The sequence below is a fragment of the Cebidichthys violaceus genome, unplaced genomic scaffold (assembly GCF_023349555.1).
Source record: "Cebidichthys violaceus isolate CVI_PGR_0920_01 unplaced genomic scaffold, fCebVio1.0.p SCAF_21, whole genome shotgun sequence".
NCBI classification, from domain to species: Eukaryota; Metazoa; Chordata; class Actinopteri; order Perciformes; family Stichaeidae; genus Cebidichthys; species Cebidichthys violaceus.
Window position 1 is genome coordinate 4,315,034 of NW_027176384.1, and position 24,610 is coordinate 4,339,643.

Sequence of the window (24,610 nt, forward strand, 5' to 3'; positions counted from 1 at the left end):
TTTCTTCTTCTTAATAACAAAAGATGGTTCAGTCTTGAATTTGTGTCTCGTCCTCACAGGAGCAGTACCAGTACCTGTACCGAGCTGTGCTGAGTCTGGTGAGCAGCCAGGAAGACCAGAGAGCCCTCCAGAGTCCAGAAACCAACGGTTCTGTACCACTGGGCCAGACTAACATTGCTGAGAGCCTGGAGTCACTCATGTAGACACACACACATTTACCACACAAGCATGTCACATTCACAGACATTGCATCACAAAAGCCCACAGACGCACCAGCATCGACTGAGTGCTTTGGTGACTGAGGTTTGACCTGACATGAGATGATCCTCTCTGTGTCTGTGGTTCCCGAATGTGTCCGCTGAACATGTGGCAGCGTCAGACAGGCAATTAAAAGTGATAACATGCAGACACAGAGCTCATTTCTGATGGCAACCCTCATGTCAGATGAAGTGACCCAACCAGGCGATGACAGGACTCGTCCTTTAAAAAAGTAAAGATGCCACTTTATTACGAGGCACAGTTTCTAAATGAGTTATTTTTAGTTAACCTATGATAATACTTTACTAATGCTTTATAGATCTATGGAAGCCCGGGGAAGTCCATTTTCTTAGTCTAAATAGTTTTCTCTCTGTGTGTATGACTTCAGAACAGGTGATAAAAAGGTTTTGCTGAAATAATATTTTTCCATCTGCGAAAACAGGTTGGGTGCTAAAGTTTTTGGCATGTGGATTTTTTTTAAATGTTTGTTCTTGTTGTTGCAACGCTCATTTCGGCCACAAGCGGTTGAAGTGCACCACTACTCCAAGTTCTAAACAGGATTAAAAGCATTCATGTTTTCATGCACTCTAAACACAAGGTACATATATTGTGTGATAGAAAGTGATGTAACACTATGTCTTTCTTTTGGCACTAAATGTATTTTAATCGGCACTAACCTGCCTTTAGGGAAAACATTTCAGTCCTATTTAGAACATGGGGAAGTGGTGCACTTCAGCCTCATGTGGCTGAATGAGTATTACACAACAAACACTTTGAAAAATGATTTTGATGAAAAAACAAATGAAAGACCTGCCAAACATTATTTTCTCGCCTGTTCTTAAGTCATAAACATTTATTTTCACTTTCCTCTAAGGGCTTCCATATCGATCAGTTAAAAGAAACATTTGTGTTGACAGGTTGAGAAAATTCCCTTTGATTGGTCAGACAGTTCTTCCTGGAAAAGGGCTGTAGACAATAGAGACCAAAATCCATTTGGTGCAATTGTAACTACATTATTGATGGGTTATTAGAAAGTGAACACCCAATGACAATTTATTAATGAATTATCAAAATCTATAACGGTACTTTTAAGAAGTAGAAAGGATAAAACCAGCCCAACCCAATAACTGATCTATAAAGCATTAGTAAGTTATGTATTAACCATTAATAAAGCCATTAGTGACAATTCAAAAGGTCCTTTATAAGAGAAGTTCATTATTAGGAAGTGGTACCAAAATTTCATTGGAAATTATTTTTCTTAATGATAAAAGGAGTCACCTTTATAATTTTAATAGCAGACCTACCTAAATCCATAACTTCTGTCTATCATCATCTTTCTTGAACAATTATTTCTTTGACTAGTGGTCTCTTTGCCTTTTTTCATCGCTCTCTTGTTTTCTAAAAGACAAAAACGTATATGAATGGAAATTGAAATTAGCAAACAGGCAAAACAAAAATAGAAATAAATACAAATTAGATCCAAATAAAAGTAGAACAAGAAGACTTAAAGGTAATAAAAAAGGGAAATGATTTAGGAAATGACATTCTCCTAACCTCTTGTTTTCCTACATATTTTATGCACCACACATTAACCAGCAGATTTTGGGGCTCAAACTACCACGTATCCTTAGTGAGAGAAATATTTTGATTAACCAAAATCTGTTTAGGCCTCACTCGTGACACTAAATTGACTGCTGTTGAATTTCTCCGTTCATGTCTCGTTGCCACTGGCTCCATGGTCTCTGGTACCCCGTGCCTTTTGTAATTCATGTTATTGTATTTTAAACCTGTTTTGATACAACTGTGTGACTAATATGCCAAAATAATGATCTGTGATTTTTTTTTTCTATTTTCTATTGCGCTCGTTACTTTCATATGTCGAAGTCAGAGAGGAGATGAAACGTCAGATGTTTTGTAAAAGATGCAATCTGGGATTTAAATGGTATTCCACACCATGTCTGTCTGTTGAGTATCAAACACGACAGTCGCTGTAAGCCTGACAAGTGGCCGTAAAAAGCTGCAGCTTCAATTTGTGTCAGTTAACTACGACGTGTTAGAGCCATAGTAGGTACAAAAGAAAACAAAAAAATGAAGGCGCTTTTTTAATACTCAAAGAAAACACTTTGAGTTTCCGAGATAATGTTGAGATAAAACTTATTCTCTAGATTAAACAAGTAAATGAAAACCACCATTTAATTTTGCCTTCTCTTAAATTTAACACTTTAATACTGGAGTTTTTCTCAGAATATTACCCCCCCCCCCCCCCCCCCGGCTCTGTAATATCTTCTTTCTTTTGTTATACCTACAATGGCCCAAATACGCTGACGTAGTTTACAATGAATTCCAATGGGTGGTTTTCCTAATGTTAAGGAAACATCTCTAATCACTCATTGCAACAGAATACTCAAGCATTATAATCAGCTCTCATAAAACCAGTACATCAGCTAAAACAGTTGTCTTACTATTGCAAACATTTAGTGTGGAGAGACAAGCAGCTGAACTTGACGATATTCTGTTAAACTTCGGACTGAAAATGAGATTCAGGCGCCGAGAGCTCTGCACCCCTGTGCCACTACTACGACTGTTTCCATTCTGAGCAAGTCCAAACGTGCCCATTGCGTTGGACACGATCAATCAACCTCTGAATCACTTTCAAACAATGTTGCGGCTTCTACGTGCCTATTTTGCATCCGCCCTGTACCATATTTAGAGCACATCTGGGGATGCAAAATGGCACAAACCATCGAGGCTACTGCAACTGTGCCAGATAGCGATTCACACCAGATCTGACTGTAATGTGTCTGAACTCTTTCTGTGTAAATATCCCTGAATACATAAAAAGGCCAAATTACTGTATGTTTATACTGTACCTCTATATATTTTCTATTTTACTATATAAAAGAAAGTGATTTTCTAGTCATTTACACATATACAGTATAACTGTGTGGATTCTATTTGATAATTTTAGCCTGGAAATATTGATCATGTTTATAGTTTTAATGGAGTTATCTCTTTGTATCTTTATGATCACAGTAGCAGCTTAATGTCTATACCTTTATCTCCAGCCATAAACTGGTGCAGTATGTAAATAGCAACAAGTGGAAGCAACACCAACCCTGTTTATGATTTAGAATTTGTTTCTTTGTCCAGGAGGGAGAAATCAATAAAATGTTCTTGTTTAGACCCAAACTTATCTTCTCATTTTATTGAACAGTCTCAAACACACAAAGACACAGGTGTATCATGCTTTTATTCATATTGCAATACACTGTATTGCCTCCCCTGATCAACCTGTACATGACACGATAGTAAAGACAAACAGAAGTTATTAATCAATGCACAACCATGAAAGGTTAACAAGGATTAAGTCAAAACCAAAAATATATATATTTCTATATAATCATATTAATGTTTGTCATGACACATATTATACTGTAGCAGTCACGTGAGATAAAGTGTATATAGTGCATTAAACCTTGTTATGCAGTGAGATTATGAGTACCCACACTGGGGAGTATTATCATTTTTTAAACTATTTAAAAAAAAAAAGCCCAAGCAGATGCCCATCCTGCCTTCACTCTTCATTCACATCCCTGTCACTTTCTGAATGATGTTCATGTTTGCAGTGGTTTTGTTTACATGCAATCAGTACTTAAGATAATATCACATTACAGAGGCTGTTTTTTATTTGTTATGACAACAGCTCTTTGTTTCAAACTAAAAAAACAAAACCTTTCTCTAATAGCCAAATGTGCTACTATTTATTGTGACTTAAAATGATTCCACGGTGCATGGAAACACAATAACCTGAATAAAAACACAGCATGGTATATATTTTTTCTGATCATAAAATTACTAGTTAATGGCAATAAATTCACTGTCAATCTGCGGCCGCGTCAACTTTTTTGTCCCACGCCTTTAATCTCATCACAAAATGTTTAGGATCCTCTGTGTGCACACTACCCTGTTGTTTTATAATCTATTCCTATTTTTGACAAAGAGTAAAACCATCAAAACTCAATGGAGAAGATAAACCTCAAAGGGGCGGAGCCAAACAACCATGTTTTCTTTTTCTCTTGCTTTTCTGGTACATCTGATTTCATCAGGGAAACGGACAAACACTGAATAAAATGATCTCCAGTCTTGAAGCTCAATCAAGCCTCAGCTGTATTAATGTATCTTTGATTATACAGGAATATACTGTTACTTTGATGAAAAGACATCATGTTATGGCACATAGAGATGTTAGAATGGAGGACACGTCAGCGGTGTAGTATCTTTGCGTCGTCCTGCTGCCTGTGACGGTTTTCTGTAACATACCCATTTTATATCTTTTGTGACAATACATATTAACTACAGTAAATTCTCAAATAAAAGCAATAAAACAAAGATTAAACAAGGCAAAGGGAGAAATGTTATTGCTAGTACGTATATTACAATGACTGTGATGGAAAATGCAGCACTGCGTTAATTCTGTCGGGACAACGTATTTTGCATTGTACTACTTTCTCAAGAAAACTGTTGGGGAAACTCAACACTTCTTTCCTTTTTCAAAATAAAAGCCTTGCAGAGAAGTGAAAGGATTCTACCCCCCTGAACTGTTGGACATTGTTTTAATGTTTGGAAAACTGGGAGGCTTCTTACTGTAAAATATGGTTGATAAGAGTTATAAACTGTAGAAGTTAGACTTAACTTATAAAGACCAGAGCCTCTCTTAAAGTTGCAATCTCGAAGATCTTCATTTCGGTCTCTTTGGCGACACCTATGAGTGGTAATCGCAGCTGTGTTTTTGTTTGTTCGGCCACAGTAACCGTTTACTTGCAACGCTAGCAGAGACACCTGAAGAAAGAATAACAAAAGCGAGTTGAAGAGCGGCCTGTTGATTTAGCTTCGCCTACCACTGCTGGGGGATGGAGACCGCGTCAATAACTGCACACCGCTTCGCCACAGACACTCAGTTCATAAAACTGAACAGCTTCCATCACCTCATTCAGTGACAAATAGGGACTTAACAGACATTCATTTAAAAGGAAAATCTTCAAGATTATTACTTTAAGTTGGAGTTAAATAAAACTCCTGGGCCACTATTTGAGAATTTATGGCGTACAATTTGTTTAATAACTAAACATGACATAATAAATTACACGAAAAGCAAGGTTAAAATATGTGCAATACACTGAGTGCAAATGCAAGTAATACAGGCAAGAAAATACTTAAATATATTTCTTTGTATACAATATAGAATTTTGGGAAAATAGCTACATCATCTACTTTACCTAAAATGCTACAGCACCACAACTTCCACCTGTTTCAAGCATGTGATGAGAAACTCTCTTTTATTGGCTTATTCACACATATGGTGAAGTGTTGGAGATGAACTCCAGTCCTGAAAAAAACACCCAGTTGAGCTGCTTTGTTATTGCGTTTGGGGAAAAATGTCATCTCTGGAGGGAGACGCCGCGGTGCTCTGTAGCATTAAAATGTTTTGAAAAAAGTACGACACTGCTGCTCCGTTTTCAACAAAACAGAATATTGAGGCATCGTATTCGGTCGCGCAAAGCTCTCTTTTCCTTGTCACTTTTCAGTGTGTGTGTGTGTGTGTGTGTGTGTGTGTGTGTGTGTGTGTGTGTGTGTGTGTGTGTGTTCTCCTACAGACTGTTCTCTCTTCCTGTCTGCAGCCTTAATTTCCCTGACAGCCCTGTTGGGACACAGAGGAGAAATTAGACAGCAGTACAATGCACTGGATTAAGCCGTGTGTGTGTGTGTGTGTGTGTGTGTGTGTGTGTGTGTGTGTCCTTACAGAGTTGACTCGTTTGCGTTTCCAGCAGTCAGGGTTGAGTCTTTTCTGTTCGTCTGCGAGGGCTTTGGCCTGCACGGTGAACGTCCGCCGCTCCTCACTTCGCATTTTCTTCCACCGCTCCCCGAGGAGGACGCTGATCGCTCTGCGCGCGCATGCGCGCGCGCCCACACACACACACACACACACACACACACACACACACACACACACACACACACACACACACACACACACACACACACATTACCTTACGACTAAACATTGACATGGCAGCTCCGCAGCGCAACACACGCAGGGCACACCCACCTGTTGTCCTTGCCTGGGTACATCTGTGTGTACTCCACCCTGAACTTCTTGGCAAACAGCATGAAGGCGTTCATTGGCCGCTTGCACTTAGTGGGCGTGGCGTTGTTGCTGCTGCTGCTGCTGCTGCTGCTGCTGCTTCCTGCCGCGCCGGCTTGCTGGCTTTTGGTTGGCTTTTGACGAGGAGAGTGTGCATGACTGGCACCGTCTGCAGGTTTTAAGCAGATCTACAAGTTTTGTTTTTTTCTCTCTCTCTCTTTTATGAAATGCATCCTCTTTCTCACATGAGTGTTTTCGTACGGTGCATTTTTGTATTTTTGCAAAGTGAACGCTGCCTGTTCTCGGAGGCATGAGGCGCAGTACCTTGTGATGGGTCTCTGTCCGGAGAAGCGGCTCCACCGCTGGACTGCGAGGCACGCCGCCGCCTCGCCATGCTGCTCAGCACATAAACCGCAGAGGAGTCCCGAGGAGTGAAATCATAACTGAGGAAGACACGCGGGTAAAAACAGGTGTTTCACTCTGACATGCTCATCTGCTGATGCTTTAGGTTTAGAACACTTTTACCTCCTGAATGTGTCGAAGACCAGCGAGTCGTCGGTGTGTTTGGCGTCTCTGTGTCCCGGGGGGAGGCACACGTCTCCCACCTCCATTTCATAGCATGGTATCCCATAACGCACCACGGTCAAGCTCGGGTGAAATGACGACCAGCCTGACAGAAAGCAAGGCGAAGGGTGTAAAGAGCGTTGTTTAAAACGGTCGCAGTGTTGTCTCTCGCCGTCGCTCCTACCTTTCTTTCTGACGTAGAAGGGGTGGTCGAGGTGGCACCGGGCGGTCATGGCGGCGTGCCCGAATGCGCCGGGGTCAAATGTCAGCTGAAGAACTGCCTGACCAGACAGCACAGTCTCTGAATGCTCCACCAGCTGCAGACCCTCGGAGCCATAACTCTGCAAAAGAGCGAGCAGTGCTTTGACTCATTGCATACAAAACGAGGCGATGAAGAAGTACAGCTGCCCCGATACCTCCAAGGTCTGTGTGTGAGGACAGAACTCCGTTAGCATTTAGCTCAAATTCAGCCGTAGCAGACTCCAAACGACTTGTTCCCTTGTCTCTGTCACCCCGGACCCAAGCCAATAAACCAAGCCATCAGTAGAGGTGAAATAATGTTTTACATCGTACCTTTGATTGATACATATTGCTGCTGCTGTCAAAAAGTACAGCACATTAACACTGACCTACACTGACAAAGTGAAGATAAAGTGCAGCTTCTTGCACAATGTACCTTCAGAGACCCGGACCGCTCCTCATCCCCAGAGTCCTCCTCGGCCGAGCCCAGGTCCTCCACGTCCTGCCACTCCACGTTGGAGCCGCGGTGGAAACGCAGATTGGTGCCTGGTGACAGATGAAAAGCCACTCTGAGATATGAACGACAGGCTCGAATAAAATCTCACATTTATGTCTTTCGAGCAGCAAAAGAGTGTGTGTGTGTGTGTGTGTGTGTGTGTGTGTGTGTGTGTGTGTGTGTGTGTGTCTACCTTTGAGAAAGCAGTGCCAGGCCGTGGGCGGACCAGAGAAGCTCCAGCCCATGTCTTCATCATCAGACAGAGAGGATCTGGTCGACACGGCGGAACCACATTCACTGCTCTTCTGTGGACACATGAACTGTCTGTCAGGCACGCCTTGGGAATCTAACAGCAGCCAAAGAGTTTCTTCAAAGACCACAAGCAGCTCATTGTTGTGAGTCAAGTCAGTTTCACTAAGTAAAATAAAATAAAAGATGCGTTTTTTTAATGTCTTCTTCAGAAATTGTGTCGGTGACAGTGATTAACGATGGAGCGGGTGAACATGAGCTCTACCCTGGTGCGCCGGCGCGCCCTGCCGTGACCTCTGGGGAGCGACAGGGGGAGACGGGGGGGAGGAGGCCGGGCGTAGGAATGTAGATTGCTGCTGGTGCTGGAGAGGCAAACCGGAGAGGAGCTGAAAATGACACAGGCTCATGAGTGGAATGGAGGCTCACTGCAGCACATTACAACCACACGTTCTTTGTTGTATTTACGCTTAGTGTTTCAGGACACTGCTACATTAGCTACCTGCTGCTGGGAGACTCTCGCAGCAGAGGGCTCTGAGGTCCGGTGGCGATGTGAGCCAGCTGCGTCAGCCAATGTGTGTCCGGAGGCTGAGCGCGCGCACGTCGTTCCTGGTGCGACACTCCCGCGTCCACCTGGTAGACAGGTGGCGCCGCTGGCTCCGCCTCCTCCCGGACCTCCTGCAGGTCTGGGAGGTCGTCTAGGAGGAGGAAACAAATGAAGTATTTGATAGAAAAAAGAGAAAAAGAAGGAAAGAAAACTGAGGCTATTCCGCACGCTCGTGTCTTATTTACCGTATTCCATGTAACTGTCGCTGGTGGGGAAGCCGGGTGAGGAGGAGAGGCATTCCTCACAGCGCAGCAGGTCATGTGACTGGTCTCCATCCGCATCCATCATCACCTCTGAAGGTAACACCAGACAAACAGCATAGGGAGCACACTTCAATTACCAATTACAGGATGTTTAAATTTCACTTTGAATTTTCATTTAGAATTATTAGTATATAATAATAAAAAAAATAAAAAAATGCTAATGATGTCATCGGGGTCACTCCGCATATTAATGGCATGTTACAAACAGGAGGTCTACTGTGAGTCATACAGCTTCCGAAGTGAAATACTAAATCAGGGGATTTACCCTTTAAGAGCGCTGCGTCAGTAATTACACTGCGCAGACATGCGCGTTGCCTGTGCAGCGCGCTGCTCCGGGGTTACCTGCGGGTTCACCCTCAGGCTCAGAAGGCCGCGCGCTCTGACGTTTGGGGTCACCGGACAGCACAGCGGGGGTCACCACCTCCCAGACCATCGCGTCCGTGGGAACTGAAACGGACGCACAAGCCAACACGTGTCACTTCATTAGCGTGATATGTTTTATTTAATTTATTTTATGTAAATGTTCAAATTAAATATAGGAAATATATTGTTGGTTGAACATATAATCGTACAGGTTAGGCTAAACATCACTGGAATCTGCATTACTCGACTCCCATGAGCACCCACTAACACGCGCGCGCGCGCGCGCACAGGAACTTGATCCTCGAATGAGCCGTAACGTATAGGCTATACGTGGTTGGGGTGACGTAAGGAGACATAAGGTGACATGAGGTAACACAGGGCTGGTTACCTAATAAATACACCGACACACGTTCTCAAAGCTCCAGTCTGTTAACCAGATCTCTGTGTTGGATATTATTGTCCACAATACGTTGAAATATTCCGTTTCGAACATGTAAACACGATAAGAGCGTGTTCCGGTCCTATCTATTTCACAATAATCTCGTCATGTGACTCCCCTCTTGTTTATAAACTTTGAGATCCTGCACGCATGCGCACCTAAAAGCCCATTCATTCAATGGGGAGAAGGGCAGCGATAATACGTTTGAACTAAGTAGTTCTCAATAAGTAACAAAACAACACGAAAATAAAGCAGCTATGACACACTGGATATTATGGACTGTTACATAATACGACTGCTGTCCACGTTCTCACGCGACGATAAACTTCAAAAGAAGCTCCGTTTTCTTGTTGTCGCGAAACAAAAAGTGCCGTTAAAAGATTAGAAGTTACGTCGACGAAAACGATTAAAAAAACGCTTCAGCGTCCGTGTTTCACCAGCCACATAAAACGAGCCCAATGACATCCAGGGTGTGAATAAAAGAAATACGTTTAAGTACGTTAAAATGGTCGATCCATTATGTTGCGCAAAATGCAGTTAGAACAAAACAACCGTCAACAATGAAGCTCCACGGAGCGCGCAGAGAAACTGTATTTATGGAGACAAACACACGGTGTCAGTTCTACGTTACTACTCGTGTGATAAGTTCAGGGGGAAATCATTCAAATGGCGTAGTTACTTCTCAAATTCAACGCTTTAAAACCCACAAATGATTTCAATGAAGTTAACTTCACTCACCCAAACAGTCGCCTTGTACGGGTGAGGGGGCGGCTATAAACACTTTGTCCCCAGCGGTCCTATTGGCCAGACTTGGTGTCAACCCGCGGCTTCCCTCGTCCTCATTGGTCGGTTCAGTGCCGCTTGTTCTCTGCACTGTTATCGCCACAACAATAAACATCGGCTAGGTTAAAGTGAGGAAAGATGGCCAAACCAAAAGTGACGAATAAAATACATCTGATCCTGTATAACGAACGTCGGCTCTTATCTTGAGAATGGCAGTATTTCAAACGCTTATAGTTATGTAGAAAGTATTATATTCCTGTCTCACAAAGTAAAAATAATCTATAGCCATAGTTCTGACTCAGTTCTAGTTATGAATCCCCTCTTTCTTTTTGTTATGTTATGTAGTCGGACGAGGTGCTTTGTGTCTACTGTGTGTGTTTCTTTATTATAAAAAAATGTTTTAATAAACAATAAAGAAAAAAGAACTAAGTCCAATATTCACATTCAGCCTACAAGCTGGGAGGTGCTGATGTGTGACGATAAAACGGACTGCAAATATATAAAAAACGAATGCAGCAAACAAATAGCCTTCAGCGCAATTGTCATACATCCAAAGCAACTATACAACAGATCACTCAAGTAACCTGGTCAAAGACACAATGGCATTCTCCTTGTATAGTGTAATTATACATGTTTCACTGCTGCAGGCAAGGTGAAGGGTGAAGCCATAATTATAGGCGTCCTCTCATTTAGACAGAGGGGAAGTAGCCAAAAAACTACTCAGGTAAAACTTACTTTGTAATAACAAGTACTCAAGAAATACATGGCATAGTAACAGTTCAAAAAAAGTAAACAGGGCAGTGAATACTGCTGGGTGTAATAGAGATCCCAGTTGGAGTTTAGAGTTGTGTTGTGAGATCACGCTAACGTGTCTGCCTTGACGCTGGTGGAAGCGACACTTGACATGATGTAGAATGGCGAGTGTTTACTGCCCTCCAGCGGTCACTGTTAGAAACTGCACCAAGGTGGCATGCGTCAAGCTGGACATGATTACATAGCAACACTTCCGGTTAATACTTTCGATACAAATCAATAAGCACTAATAATAAAACGAAATATAATAAATAATCTTCAAAGTAAATGTATAATCGAAATTACAGATCGTTATATATAGTAGTCATGTTAATAGTTTTCTAGTGGCCAGAGACTATAATTACACATTATGTAATTATTTAATTTATTTAATATGTATTATTATTATTATTATTATTATTATTATTATTATTACAGCTACCCTTATTTTGTTATTATTATTATTGCTAATAATAATAATAATATGAACCATTATAATTATTATTATATATTATATTATATCATATTATTATTATTTTATTGATTATTGTATTGATGAAGTTCCACACTGTGGCCACAAGAGGGCGATGAACACTCTCAAGTCTTCATGCAATCATGACAGACATGAAAACATGATCCTCCGACCAGAAAGCTGCCCTTAAGACAACTCTTAATATAATATAGTAATTTAGTTTCTATCAGTACTGATGTTACTCTCATTGTACAAGACACATTTTCACGTATACCAATAATAAACACTATAATCGACTTTAAAGGACTTGCGCAAATTACATACTGAATGAACGATTGGACTGACTTTAACACTGCCTTTAGTTTTAAAACGAGAACAAATTAATTTATTCTATGTTTTTGAACAGTTCCATTCATTCTTTTAAATACTTTTTCAAGACCAATTTACGAAAGAAAATGTAAATTACAATATAATAATCTGCATGTCTTCCCTTCATAAGAATTATTGTTTGCGTTATTGTAGTTTATTTTTAAGAGAAAATCCGGAAGTCTCGTTTCTGTCAGCCTGTAAGCTTGACAACCTTCCTGAGTAGACGCGCAGCGGACTTTGCCGAACTTTCCCACCTTTTAAACATATTCTACTCTGGTTTTAGGTCTCTTCGTGGAGCATAAATGCCGAACCTTCACCGTAAAGCGTCGGGTTTCGTTGCCGTCTGCTTCACCGTCCGTTGGTGAGTCATAAAAACGGGTTTCACGTTTTTGTTTTACCTCTCCTTCCGATTATTATGGTAGCTGTACCGTTACATTCGCCAAAGTCTAACCAGTTCCGCTGTGAGTGCTTTTTAATTTACTCTCCTGCGCCTGTTGATTTAAATTACACACATTATACCGTGTATGACCGCCTGTCTCTGTACAGTTACATCCATGCTGTGTCGAGGTTTGCTTCCTGCTTTTTGAAGCTTCCTCTGCTGGTGTTAAAAGAAGCAGAAGGGAAACTCCATTTCATCCTGTGACTTAACAGTCCGTCAACTGAAATCAGGAGTTTGTTAAGAAAAATACTTAATTAAATAAGGTTTTCATCATGATGCACCGCTTTGTGTAGTATTCCTAGATTGTGTAAAATGAATGACATATTTTCATACTTTATTCCTCTGAAATGAGTTTCATTGGATTGTCATAGTTGTTTTAGACACGACAGAAAAAAAAGAAGAAGCAGTGCTTTGCTTTGGGACAGTATCAGTAAATAACGTTTTTAGTTTTTATTAATAGTTATTATTACGTCAAGACGGAGAAAATTTCACTTGTTTACTTGGTCCATATATCCGTACATCACCTGTTGCTCATTGTGTCTCAGTGTTAAAGTCTGCTTGCTGCTCGGTTAAACAACAAGGAGATGGACATTAAATGAGCGGTCAACTATTTTTAAATCCATTAATTTTGCTGAGTCATGTCAAAGGAAAAATATCAATCACTCTGCAGCATCTCAAAGTGTGAGGAGTCATTGCTCAGTGTTCCCTGATAGATACCTGGCTGGTATTACAGATATATATCTTTCTCATCAATACTTATTAATATATCCAGTGGTGAATCAGCATTACTGGCACTTCTGCTACTAACTAAAGGAAGATGACATGAAGACGGGATGAGAGTGTTCTGTCTGTCCCCCACCAGCTAGGTGATGGACGGGCAGCAGTCCCAGGTGAGCGACGAAGAGCCCAAAGTCCTGCGAGAAGAGACCCGGAGGAGGAGAAGAAAGAAGGCCATCTCGTCGTCCTCCTGCACCTCCATGGATCAGATCACTGTGGAGTTCGTCCTGCCCACCGCGGCGCGCAGCGGAAGCGGCCCCGACACTCTGCCGCTAGAGGTTGCCGGAAACTGGACGGTGGAGCAGGTCACCTGAACTCCTGATCCATCGTCAACGATGTGCATTGTTCCTTTGGGGATGTTAGAATAAGAAATATTCTGTGCCATATTCCGTTTCCCCCAGGTGAAAGCTCAGGTGTGGCTGAAGGCGGTGACTTTAAACCTCTGCCCTGACTTCTACCAGCGGTTGTCCCCCGACCACTGCATCCTGCTCTACCAGAAGAAAGGCAACGTGTGTGAGATCTACGATAAGCACCAGGTGTTCCAGACACTGGACTGCATCCGCTACTGGAGAGGTATACCATTCGCTGACTGAGCAGTCGCAAACCTGAGTTATTCCGTGACGATGATGTCAAACTCGTCTGTTGTTATTTTTTTTTAAAAAGCCCTGAAGAAGGACGTGGGCCGGATCCAGCTGGTCCCCCGTCCGCAGCCCTCAGACGAGTCCCTGCAGTACCAGCGCTACCTGAACTACCTGATCGGCTACGACGTGACCGATGTGAGCAACGTGCACGACGACGAGCTGGAGTTCACCCGCAGGAAGCTGCTGACACCGCGACGCATCGAGCTGTCCGACCGCGACGCTAAACTCTACTCCATGGACCCCTGGGTGACCCGCAAGCTGCTGCCTGAGCACCTGCTCAGCAAGGTGAAGGTGTGTGAAGGTTGATGGTTGAGTTCAGCAATATTCTTCGCTGTTACGCCCTATATAGAATTAATTTACAATATTTTCTGAAAGTGAACTACTATTTAAAGGGCCAGTGTGGAGGATTTGGCGACACCTAGCGGTGAGGTTGCAGATTGCGATTAACTGAAATTTCTACCGTGTGCCAAACTACGTTGGCAGACGCGAAAACGCGAATGGCCCTATCCAGAGACGGTGTTTTGTTTGACCATCCTGGGCTACTGTAGAAACAGACATTCTTATTTCCAGGTGATTATCTAATTAAGAAAACATACTTATTGACGTTATCTTACATTTCTGCCAATAGATCCCCCGAAATGGTACACACTGGCCCTTTAAGAAGAAGTGTCTCCAGTGAAACAGCAGTCATTGCTTTCAACAACAGATTTTCTCAAAATTAGTTGTTGTACAAGATCTGCAGCTTTGAACGTTGTTTGAAATTGTGGATTGAGGCAACTGATGAAAAGAAAGTTATAGAACATCTATTAATTTCCTTTCAGATCAGCTTCTTCTCAACTAACTCTTTGGCACAAACAAATCTGACGTGTGTCATCAGTTTGTTCGCTGCTTTGTCTTTTTGCAGAGTGAAACCTCTGTCTTCAATCTTTGTGCGTGTTTTTATGTTGTCTTTCACCATCCTCCGTTCATTCGTTCCTCCTGTCAGGTCAGCAACGCTCACATCCTGTTGGTGATCCACATCAGCACAGCCAGCCAGACCGTCAAGGTGTCCATCGACGACACGCCGGCGCAGGTAGACGAGTGCGGTGTTGAGCACCATTCGTTTCCCTTCACTGTCACTGTTCCACTTTCTGACAACAGTCCGTCTTGTTTAGGTGTTGGTGAGCTTTTTCGCCAAGTTGGCAAATAAAAGAGTTTTGCTGGGCATCCCTGACAACATGTGTGAGGCCGACTTCGTGCTACGTGTGTGTGGAAGGTATGCGAGAGGCTAAAACGCACCATAGCTACTCATGCATAGCGAGGGTTTGAAGCAGATCATAATTAATATGTGGTGTTTTACATGTTCGCACAGGGAGGAGTACCTGTACGGGGATAAACCGCTTCAGGACTTCAACTGGATCCGTCAGTGTCTGAAGAACGGGGACGAAATCCACCTGGTTCTGGAGACGCCCCCTGACACAGACCTGGATCTGGTCCAGAAGGAGGACTGGGCACAAGTGGATGACTGCACCGGAGTTGCAGGTAGTCATTAAAGTTAAGATTAAAGCTAAAAAAAACATGTACTGTGTTGTTTGTGTATTTGATGATGTAACTTATTGAGGTATGGCCAACCTGGTACGGAGATAGTCATTATCCTGCTAACTTGTCTCTGTCAGGTACCCATGAGCAGTTGACCATCGACGAGAAGGACCATGAGCGGGTGTTCACCATCTCTATGTGGGACTGTAACAGGAAGTTCAGAGTGAAGGTGCTGGGTATCGACATCCCGTCCCTCCCCAAAATCCCAGAGTTCATTGTCTTCATAGAAGCCAGCATCTTCCACGGCCAACAGCTTTTAGCCCAGGTGATCGAAACTTTCAAGCACGCAAAAAAATAATCTGATGAGCTATATTGATTTTTGATTTCATTTTATTGAAGTTGCAGAGTTAACGGTCTCAGAGATTTCTGCCTTCTCTCCAATATATGACACTCGGCTTGTGCTGCTCAAAGCGCCACTTTGAAGAAAACAAATATATTTTTGAACCGTCCCTTTAAGGATTATAACTAAAGAACTAAGAAATGTTGGCTTTAACCTACATTTTCAGGGAGCACTTGTTTTTCAAAACACAAGAGAGAGTGAGTAGGTTTTGGACAGCAGAGTTTAACCCGGCCTTTACTGTCTCAGGAGAGGACGTCCTCTAAAACCTTCAGCGAAGAAGTGCTGTGGAACTGCTGGTTGGAGTTTAACATTAAGATCAAGGACCTGCCCAAAGGAGCGCGACTCAACCTCCAGGTAAACTTTTAATTCAGAGGACAGGTTGGATAACTTTACAGCGATTGGTTGTTTCAACAATCATTTATCAATTTCCAAATATATATGTTGTGGCAGGAAAATTGTTTCTTCTTGCAATGCTTTAGTGGAAATGATTGAAAGAACTTAGTTTTTTTTTCTTTTTACTCCGTACTGTTACGTATTGTGATATTATGTTTCGTGATACTGTATCAATTCTTGAAAACATTTTATTGATTTTTATAGAATTGTTTTGGCCGAAGGCTATTATGTTTTGGGGTTGTCTATCCGTCCGTTTGACAGTTGTCCTAAAATTAGGTTTAAAAAAAATCTCAATATATCGCCTTGCATACGGTATCGCGATATATATCGTGACATTGAATCGTACCTCCTGTATCGTGATACATATCGTATTGTCACATTTTTGCCTATTCACACTCCTACTTTGTTTTCCACCCAGGTGGTTTGTGGGAAGCAGCCCCTGACGCCAAACTCCAAGGGAGCCTCCGCCTACCAGGATAATACAGCAGGAACTGGCAGCCATGATGGTAAGGTCTCCTAACATTTGGTTTGCTCGCTGTATCATTCTGAATCCGAGCAAGTCCTGCATCCGTCTGTCCGTCCGTCTTTCAGGAAAGACCAAGAGCCGCCTCCTGTACTACGTCAACCTGCTGCTGATCGACCACCGCTCCCTGCTGCGCCAGGGCGAGTTCATCCTCCACATGTGGAAAATGCCGGAGAAGAACGAGGAGAGCAGCAGCAGCATCAACGCGGACAAGCTCACCTCCGCCACCAACCCGGACAAGGCCTCCGCCATGGCCGTCGCCATCCTGCTGGACAAGTACTGCTACCCGGTGGTGCTGCCCAAGAGCCGCGACGTCACGGGCCGCGACGCCGGGGCCAGGGGCGAGGAGGCCGAGGGGGGCGAGCGTGGTCAGAGGGAGATGCCCAACCACCTGAAGAAGCAGTTCGCGGCCATCGTGGCCACCGACCCCCTGCATCCGCTCAGCCCCGAGGACAAGGAGCTGCTGTGGCACTTCAGGCACGAGTGTATGCGTGACCCCAGGTACTTTATTTGTTTTATTCCAACAAAAACAGGCTACTAAACGTTAGATCATTGTTGCTATAACTTTGATATCATCTTCAGGGCCTACCCGAAGCTCCTGGGTTCAGTCAAGTGGGGGAGACAGGAAGACGTTTTGGCGACACACCGGCTGTTGGAGCGCAGCAGCGCGTGGGACAGCAGGTAAATGTGCCTTCACGCCACCACAATACGCATCTTGCTTCAGTGTCCCATCACCTGTCTTCGTGTTCTTCAGCGGCCTGGACGTTGGTCTGGCCATGCAGCTGCTGGACTGCCACTACTCGGACGCTCAGGTTCGCTCCATGGCCGTCAGGAAGCTGGAGACTCTGGAGGACGACGATGTGCTCAGATACCTCCTGCAGCTCGTACAGGTGCGTCCTTTCTGTTTCTTCTTCTTCTTCCACGCCGACGAAGCGCCTCTTCCTGTTCCCCCCTGATTCACAGTATTACAAGCTGGTGGGGAGAGGCAGCTCAGCGGATACACGCTGCATGTTTGTCTCCTGACGTGTTTCCAAAAGTGACTCTGTGGTCAGCTTTACATAATGAATTATGAGCTGAGGCCAACAAAGGGCCCTTTGGTCTGATAGGAAAATGACTCTCACCATCACAGTGTTGTGTCTGTATCATGAGCTTCAGTGATACGTGGAGCGTGTCTTTCCAAAATGTATTTGCACACTGCCTGAAATTAGGCTCTCTCAAAAAGAAAGATAACTTGCCTTGCAAAGGTGTCAGACTGGTTCCACACTTACATGCTATTTAGTACAGTAACAGTTTGTGTGAATTTTTTTTTTTTTTAGTACATCTGAAACCTTACCCTACTATCTGTCTGTCTACACCTTTTTTTGAATAGCCGTCCTGTGTGTGAGCACAATGAGCTCTGTGTTTTCACTCCACTTCCTTTTACTGCCGCTGTCCACTTTGTGCCTCATCACACTCAATCAACACAATCTCTTAAAGGAGCAGTGTGTAGGATTTAGTGGCCTCTAGCGATGAGGTTGCAGATTGCAACCAACTGAATACCCCTTCCTTTCCTAGCGTGTCGGAGAACTACGGTGGCATTCAGGTACTCAGGCCCCAACCTCCGGTTCTGCTGAGTGAAGCCAATGCTGAAGTGTCTTAAACTTGCATTCTCTCTACTGATCAGCAGGGGGCGAGTCCTCTGGTTGCAAAAATAAGTCTGATTGTATAGAAGTCTATGAGAAAATGACTACTTGATTTATTACTTCAGTAAACATTGTAAACATGAGTTTATGGTCTCAATCTCTAGTTTCAAGTCTTCTACAATACAGCATGATGCTCATTTAGTAAATGATGGTCCATTTAGAGTTAAATAGACCATAAAGCAGGGGATGCTTTAGGGCGGGGCTGCCTTGTGATTGACAGGTCGCTACCAGAGTTGTGTACGGCAACTCTACGCCACACCTCCACTCCTCCGCATTCCAAATATGGTCACTTCCATTTACTGGTTGCAAAAAAGCCAACATGACGACGGACGTGGTGACATCCAACTCGCTTAACTCAAGGCTTCAAAGCGGCAGTCCACAAACCAACGGGTGACATCATGATGACTACGTCCCCTTCCTATATACAGTCTCTGGTAAAAACGCAAAGGGCTCTCTCGTAGATAATATATTTTATATAATGTCTGCTTCCCTGAGGCCTTGAACATTTTTTTCATGCACTTCCTAACTTAAAAATCATTTACAATGTCAATACTGTGGCTTTGTTCACATTTACTCGCACGCTGATGCGCAGCTCCGCTACCTGGTCTAAAACTTAACAGGGTGCCCATCATTCAAACCTTTTTTATTTTTTATTTTTTAATAAAAGCTTCTTTTCAGAGTGTCCAGAGGGCTTTTACATGACAAAAGTAAAAGCTTTCTGTGCGTTTGCATGTGTGTATATTTAAAAAGAAATGTGTGTTCAGTGAAACCTGAAAAACCTGAAATATTGGTGTGTGTGTGTGTGTGTGTGTGTGTGTGTGTGTGTGTGTGTGTGTGTCCTGCAGGCGGTCAAGTTTGAGCCGTACCACGACAGCGCCCTGGTCAGGTTCCTGCTGAAGAGAGCTCTGAGGGTAAGCAGGACCAACATCTGTGTCTGTTTCTCACAATGTCTTCCAGTGTGTGTGTGTGTGTGTGTGTGTGTTCCTGTGGTTATGTCTCTCTGCCCATTCATCTGTCTGTGTGTGTGTGTGTGTGTGTGTGTGTGTGTGTGTGTGTTTGTGTTTTTCTCCCAACGATGGAAAGGTTTTGTAAAATATTTGATTCTGTTTTTTAGCATCAACATTGCAATTTTAACATTTGAACAGACTTATGTAATAATAATCATATCGAATTATTGTCTCTGTTTTCCACCTGATGCTATTTACAGCTTTTTTTTGTGGTTTTCTCTCCACAGAGTAAGCGTATTGGTCATTTTCTCTTCTGGTTCCTGCGCAGTGAGATCGCCCAGTCCATGCATTACCAGCAGAGGTACGCTGTCCTGCTGGAGGCCTACCTCAGAGGCTGTGGTGAAGACATGCTGCAGGACTTCAGGAAGCAGGTGAGCCAACGACTTGTACACAGGCTCCTTAAGCGGTGTAGCGTAGATCGAAAAGAACAACGCGGTTCAGCTCTTTGAGTTACTGACATGATGAAGTGACGCTCTCCAGGTGGAGTTGACGGAGGCTCTGCAGAAAGTCACCCGTGAGATGAAGGCCATGTCCGCAGACAAGTACGACATCACTCCACAAGGTGAGGCCGAGCTCCAGAATAACCTCTCCACTGGTAGCGCTGGTGTTACCAACTTTCCCAGTTGGTCGCACCAGCACATGATATGGTTGCACCTTTTTTTGGTGCAACATGGTATTAATCAGTGACTAAGTACAATTTTGATGTGGCCTTCTATTCTATTTTCAGAGGGAAATATTATACTTTTGACTTCACCACATGTATTTATTTATAAGGAGTAAATTGAAATGAATACAATTTGCTAATGCAACAACTAAAGAGCCCATTTGACTGCTTGATTATATACTAACTTTTACTTAGGTAAGATTTTAAATGCAGGATTTACTTGTAGCAGTGTTTTTTAATTCTTGGTGTTGGTACTTTTACTTAAGTAAAATATCTTAGCACTTGTTCATAAATGTAGCCAATAAGACTTGAGGATTCAAGTAAGACCCATGTCTATGCAGTGAGACTAACGCCGTGTGTGTTTTGTGTTGTGTTCTTGTCAGTGGTGTTCCAGTTGCGTCAGAAGCTGGAGACTCTGCAGTCGACCGGTCTGCCGGAGAGTTTCAGGGTCCCTTACGATCCTGGACTGAGAGCTGGAGCCCTGATGGTGAGTGACACACACACACACACACACACACACACACACACACACACACACACACACACACACAGAGAACCATACACACTAAAACCAAGATGTCTGCAAGTAGAACACCAATAAAAAAACAACATATAAAACCAGTTTTGAAAGTGCAACAAATACACGTGAATACCTGCAGCATAAGCACCGCTTGTGAACGTGCAGATCGAGCAGTGCAAAGTGATGGCGTCCAAGAAGAAGCCGCTGTGGCTTCAGTTCAAAAGGGCCGACCCCACCACTCTGTCCAGAGACCCCATTGGCATCATCTTCAAAGACGGCGACGACCTCCGACAGGACATGCTCATCCTGCAGGTGAGCGGCGGCGCAGCCTCTGTAGAGTAGCATGTTATGTTAAAAAAAAAGACTCAGCTTCTCTCTCGCATCCCTTCAGATCCTGGTGATCATGGAGTCCATCTGGGAGACCGAAACACTGGATCTGTGTCTACTGCCGTACGGCTGCATCTCCACTGGGAACAGAATAGGTCAGATATTCAGTGGACATCAAATTAGTTGATTATTACAGCCAGTCTGAGACACCCCCCGCCCTTCTATCTGTCTTTATTGCAGGTATGATTGAGATCGTGAAGGACGCCACCACCATAGCTAACATTCAGCAGAGCGTCGTGGGAAGCACCGGAGCGTTTAAAGATGAAATCCTATGCCAGTGGCTGCGGGACAAGTGTGTCAGCGAGGACAAGGTGCACATCACAACAAGCTTTACTTTGACCAGAAACAGAAACCCAGTCTCCAAACGCATCCAGATGCTGCTCTGTCTATCAGATGTCAGAGGAAGTGGCAGTGCGACAGACAGGAAGGAAGCAACCAACAAGGGGTTTTCCTGTCATCGCAACACACACATACACACGCTACTTTTCGCTTTGACACCTGCAACCCCCAAGTGTCTAAATGTTCCTGCTCTTTTTTTGAGAATCTATTTTGCAACATTTCATCTGTTAGTTTTAATTATAAAGGAGAGGTGACTCCACACTGCGCTGGAGGATGTTTAGTGTCTAGTACGCATTAACACAGTATTTACATCACATGTACAGTGAAAGATTTAACGGAAGAGGAGAATTTCACACGTTGGCACAGCTGAGGGTCGTCCAGTTCACGCCACCAGACCGCATTCTGTTCTATTCTTATTGAATATGTCATTTCAAATAAGAACCCTTAATCTCTGAAGCCAACCAACCAAACCTCTAAGTCACGGCCCGGTTATTGCCCCAGATGTATGATGGCATTCTCTCTCTCTCTTTGTAGTTCCAGCAGGCTGTGGAGAGGTTCCTGTATTCCTGTGGTGGCTACTGCGTGGCCACTTACGTTCTGGGAATTGGGGATCGCCATAATGACAACATCATGATCACTGAATCTGGTAATGACATCATATGTCTGTACTTTTATATGACTTTGGGACAAACTCAAAAATATAAAAGTGTTTATTTTATTTTACTTTATTTTATTTATACCTGCACATTTCTCTGGTCACAGGTATTCATAAGTGAAAATATGACTCAAATATGCACACAAATACTTGCATTACAATACAACAATAACAACCTGAACCATGCTTAAATCCTTGTGAGAATGTCTGTATATTTCATTCAAACCTTGTCTGTAAACATTTGTAAAACTTCTAAATCTCTCGCGGTCGGTAACATCTGAGAAATTGTAAGAATTATCCAACCAGAAGAAAAGCCAGGCCAGTACACTTATATGTAGAAATGAAGCATGGAATTCAGGAGATACTGAAAACGAATCCCCTTTGTGTTTCTGCAGGGAATCTCTTCCACATCGACTTCGGTCACATCCTGGGGAACTACAAGAGCTTCATGGGGATCAGTAAGGAGTGGGTTCCCTTCGTGCTCACGCCAGACTTCCTGTACGTCATGGGAACGTCAGGAAAGAAAAGCAGCCCCCACTTCCAGAAGTTCCAGGTGCAGCAAATGGGATTTGTTTTGTTTTCATGTGAATACCCTAAGAGCGTCAGAGGTGTCCAATCTACTGCATGCATTTGTCTGTGTGTACAACATGCACAACTTCCTCTATCTCTGTCCCAGGACGTGTGTGTGAAGGCTTACCTCGCCCTTCGGCACCACACCAACCTGCTCATCATCCTCTTCTCCATGATGCTGATGACCGGTACGGCTTCCTTCCTTGCACTTAAAGATTTTGGGCCCTTTTCACAGCAGAACACCACCAATCTGTTACCATTTGTATTTCTGAGGAAATGAACGAGAGCTACTGGTAAATGCTCATACTTGTGCCTGAAAAGATGAGACTCTTATTTTGTATTTATTTTAAACAGGCATGCCCCAGCTGACCAGCAAGGAGGACATCGAGTACATCCGCGAGGCGCTGACTGTCGGCCGCAGCGAGGACGAGGCCCAGCGCCACCTACTGGACCAGATAGAGATCTGCAGGGAAAAGGGCTGGATGGTGCAGATCAACTGGTTTGTTCACCTGGTGCTGGGGATCAAGCAGGGTGTGGAGAAACGGTCCACTTAGAACTCTGTATTAATAAGGAAAGGTTAAGATTTCTTTCAGGCATATCTGGGTTTTATTTTTTATTTGAAGTAAATACATCTTACAGCAGAGGACTGAAAAGTTTGGAAAGCTATAAAAATGACGAACACACCTTTAGATTTTAGAAAATATAAAAAGCAAAAGTTTTTATGCAGGTGATTAACTAAGAGATGGGGTTGGGCAATCATTTCAACTATGGAGAAAGGCTGGAACTTTTAAAGCAAAGCTAAGCTGATTTTTAACCTGTGACGCTGCGTGTATGCAGACAAGATGCATACATGCTAAATTGAGTGTAATTAATTCTAATAATTCTGCAAGAGTGACTGTTTTCATTGCATTGCTTGGACCAAGTCAAACATTCACACCGAACTCAATGATATGTATCGAGAGTTTTTTCTCTGTGACAATCATTGCATAAGTCTTTGCCCGCTCACAGCATTATTTCAGACGGAAAGGTTCACTACCTAAAACAGTAAATGCTAATGGTTTTTGAGAATAAAAACCAAACCAGAGTAAGGAATTGGATTTCTACACAAGGCTATTTTCATCCTTTTACAAACTCAAACTACTTCCTGTTTCTAGTTGTCATTTCCTGCTGAGGAAACACATTTCACTCACATTTCCTTTGCATTGTTTTCATTTTAAAACACAGTACGTGTCACACTGTTAATTGGATTCTCGCTGAGGTAGTGCTACACTGTCTGGTAGATTGAGTATTGAAGGATCAGTCTATTAAAATAGTTAAAAAATGTTTCATATTCAAAACGTAAATTATGTATTAAAAAGTCCAATTTGATCATGCTAATTTATAACTGCTGTAAAAGACTGTTGTTAAAGGCTCTACTTCCTGGTCTGTTGGTGACATTTAGCACATGCTGGTCAGTGCTGTAGTCACTTGTTATAGGATGGTGGAACTCATTTGTTTTTTATTTGTCTACGACCAATGATTTTTAATATTTTATCAAGACATTGCAAAGTGAAAGTAATACAGTACAAGATCACTGTGTTAAGTCTTAAACTGTTATGCCAGATCATATTTTTGCCAGTAAACATGCCAAAATTAAAAATATGCCATAAACACCTATACAAGCCAACTTCATGAAGAACAACATGTTCTCTCTCAATATTTTTGTCGAAATGAGTCCTGAGAAATGGATGAAATCACAGCTAGAGATTGAGGCGGTTTAAGAGACGAGGTAAAACAAAACCCACAAATGAATTATGAAATGTATTGAGCATCACAGATTATGGTTATATTAAATAAGAGCATGAGCATAAGTCATTTCCCAGTTAGAGATGAAAGCTACAGCAAGTATTGGAACAATATGAAACCTTTGGTTTTTTTCATTTTGTACCAAAGTCTTTTGTGACTGTTAATTCTTTCAATCATTGATTTTGGAAATACAATGTCTATGCAATCATATCAGACTATTAAAGTATTTCAATCAAACTTACTGCCTGTTTGCATGCCATAGTTCAAATAATGTGC

The 24,610-nt window shown here is 42.9% G+C and overlaps 3 protein-coding genes across 7 annotated transcripts in view; 2 read left to right on the forward strand and 1 right to left on the reverse strand.

Annotated features, from left to right (window-relative positions):
- Positions 1-3,476, forward strand: part of ptprz1b (protein tyrosine phosphatase receptor type Z1b) — a 62,837-nt gene extending 59,361 nt beyond the window's left edge. For both annotated transcript variants that reach the window (XM_068716985.1, XM_068716986.1), the window contains one exon: positions 60-3,476. In XM_068716985.1, coding sequence (XP_068573086.1) covers positions 60-203 — 144 coding nt within the window. In that variant the 3' untranslated portion in view covers positions 204-3,476. The remainder of the gene's footprint in view (positions 1-59) is intronic.
- Positions 3,449-10,394, reverse strand: LOC137877229 (HMG box-containing protein 1-like). Of its 4 annotated transcripts, none has more exons than XM_068716990.1 (13): positions 10,357-10,394; positions 9,159-9,263; positions 8,739-8,846; positions 8,449-8,644; positions 8,215-8,335; positions 7,894-8,005; positions 7,641-7,750; positions 7,149-7,305; positions 6,926-7,070; positions 6,725-6,843; positions 6,365-6,569; positions 6,059-6,200; positions 3,449-5,956 (listed from the first exon to the last, which is right to left on the reverse strand). In XM_068716990.1, the coding sequence occupies exons 2-13, from the start codon at positions 9,247-9,249 to the stop codon at positions 5,939-5,941; spliced, it is 1,524 nt and encodes a 507-aa protein (XP_068573091.1). In that variant the 5' UTR covers positions 9,250-9,263; positions 10,357-10,394; the 3' UTR covers positions 3,449-5,938. The 4 variants fall into 4 exon arrangements, with proteins under 4 accessions (XP_068573091.1, XP_068573089.1, XP_068573088.1 ...); XM_068716988.1 differs by having other exon boundaries at positions 7,894-8,002; positions 10,357-10,377; XM_068716987.1 differs by lacking the exon at positions 10,357-10,394 and adding an exon at positions 10,118-10,178.
- Positions 10,395-12,247: 1,853 nt separating this feature from the next.
- pik3cg (phosphatidylinositol-4,5-bisphosphate 3-kinase, catalytic subunit gamma) lies at positions 12,248-24,571 on the forward strand. Its single transcript, XM_068716991.1, has 24 exons — positions 12,248-12,395; positions 13,336-13,555; positions 13,652-13,823; positions 13,914-14,182; positions 14,877-14,963; positions 15,046-15,146; positions 15,243-15,412; positions 15,547-15,734; positions 16,056-16,163; positions 16,621-16,708; positions 16,794-17,226; positions 17,308-17,406; positions 17,480-17,615; positions 19,253-19,318; positions 19,642-19,785; positions 19,895-19,976; positions 20,462-20,565; positions 20,764-20,910; positions 20,990-21,080; positions 21,166-21,296; positions 21,859-21,970; positions 22,375-22,532; positions 22,656-22,737; positions 22,904-24,571. The coding sequence occupies exons 2-24, from the start codon at positions 13,343-13,345 to the stop codon at positions 23,101-23,103; spliced, it is 3,381 nt and encodes a 1,126-aa protein (XP_068573092.1). The 5' UTR covers positions 12,248-12,395; positions 13,336-13,342; the 3' UTR covers positions 23,104-24,571.
- The last annotated feature ends 39 nt before the right edge of the window (positions 24,572-24,610 follow it).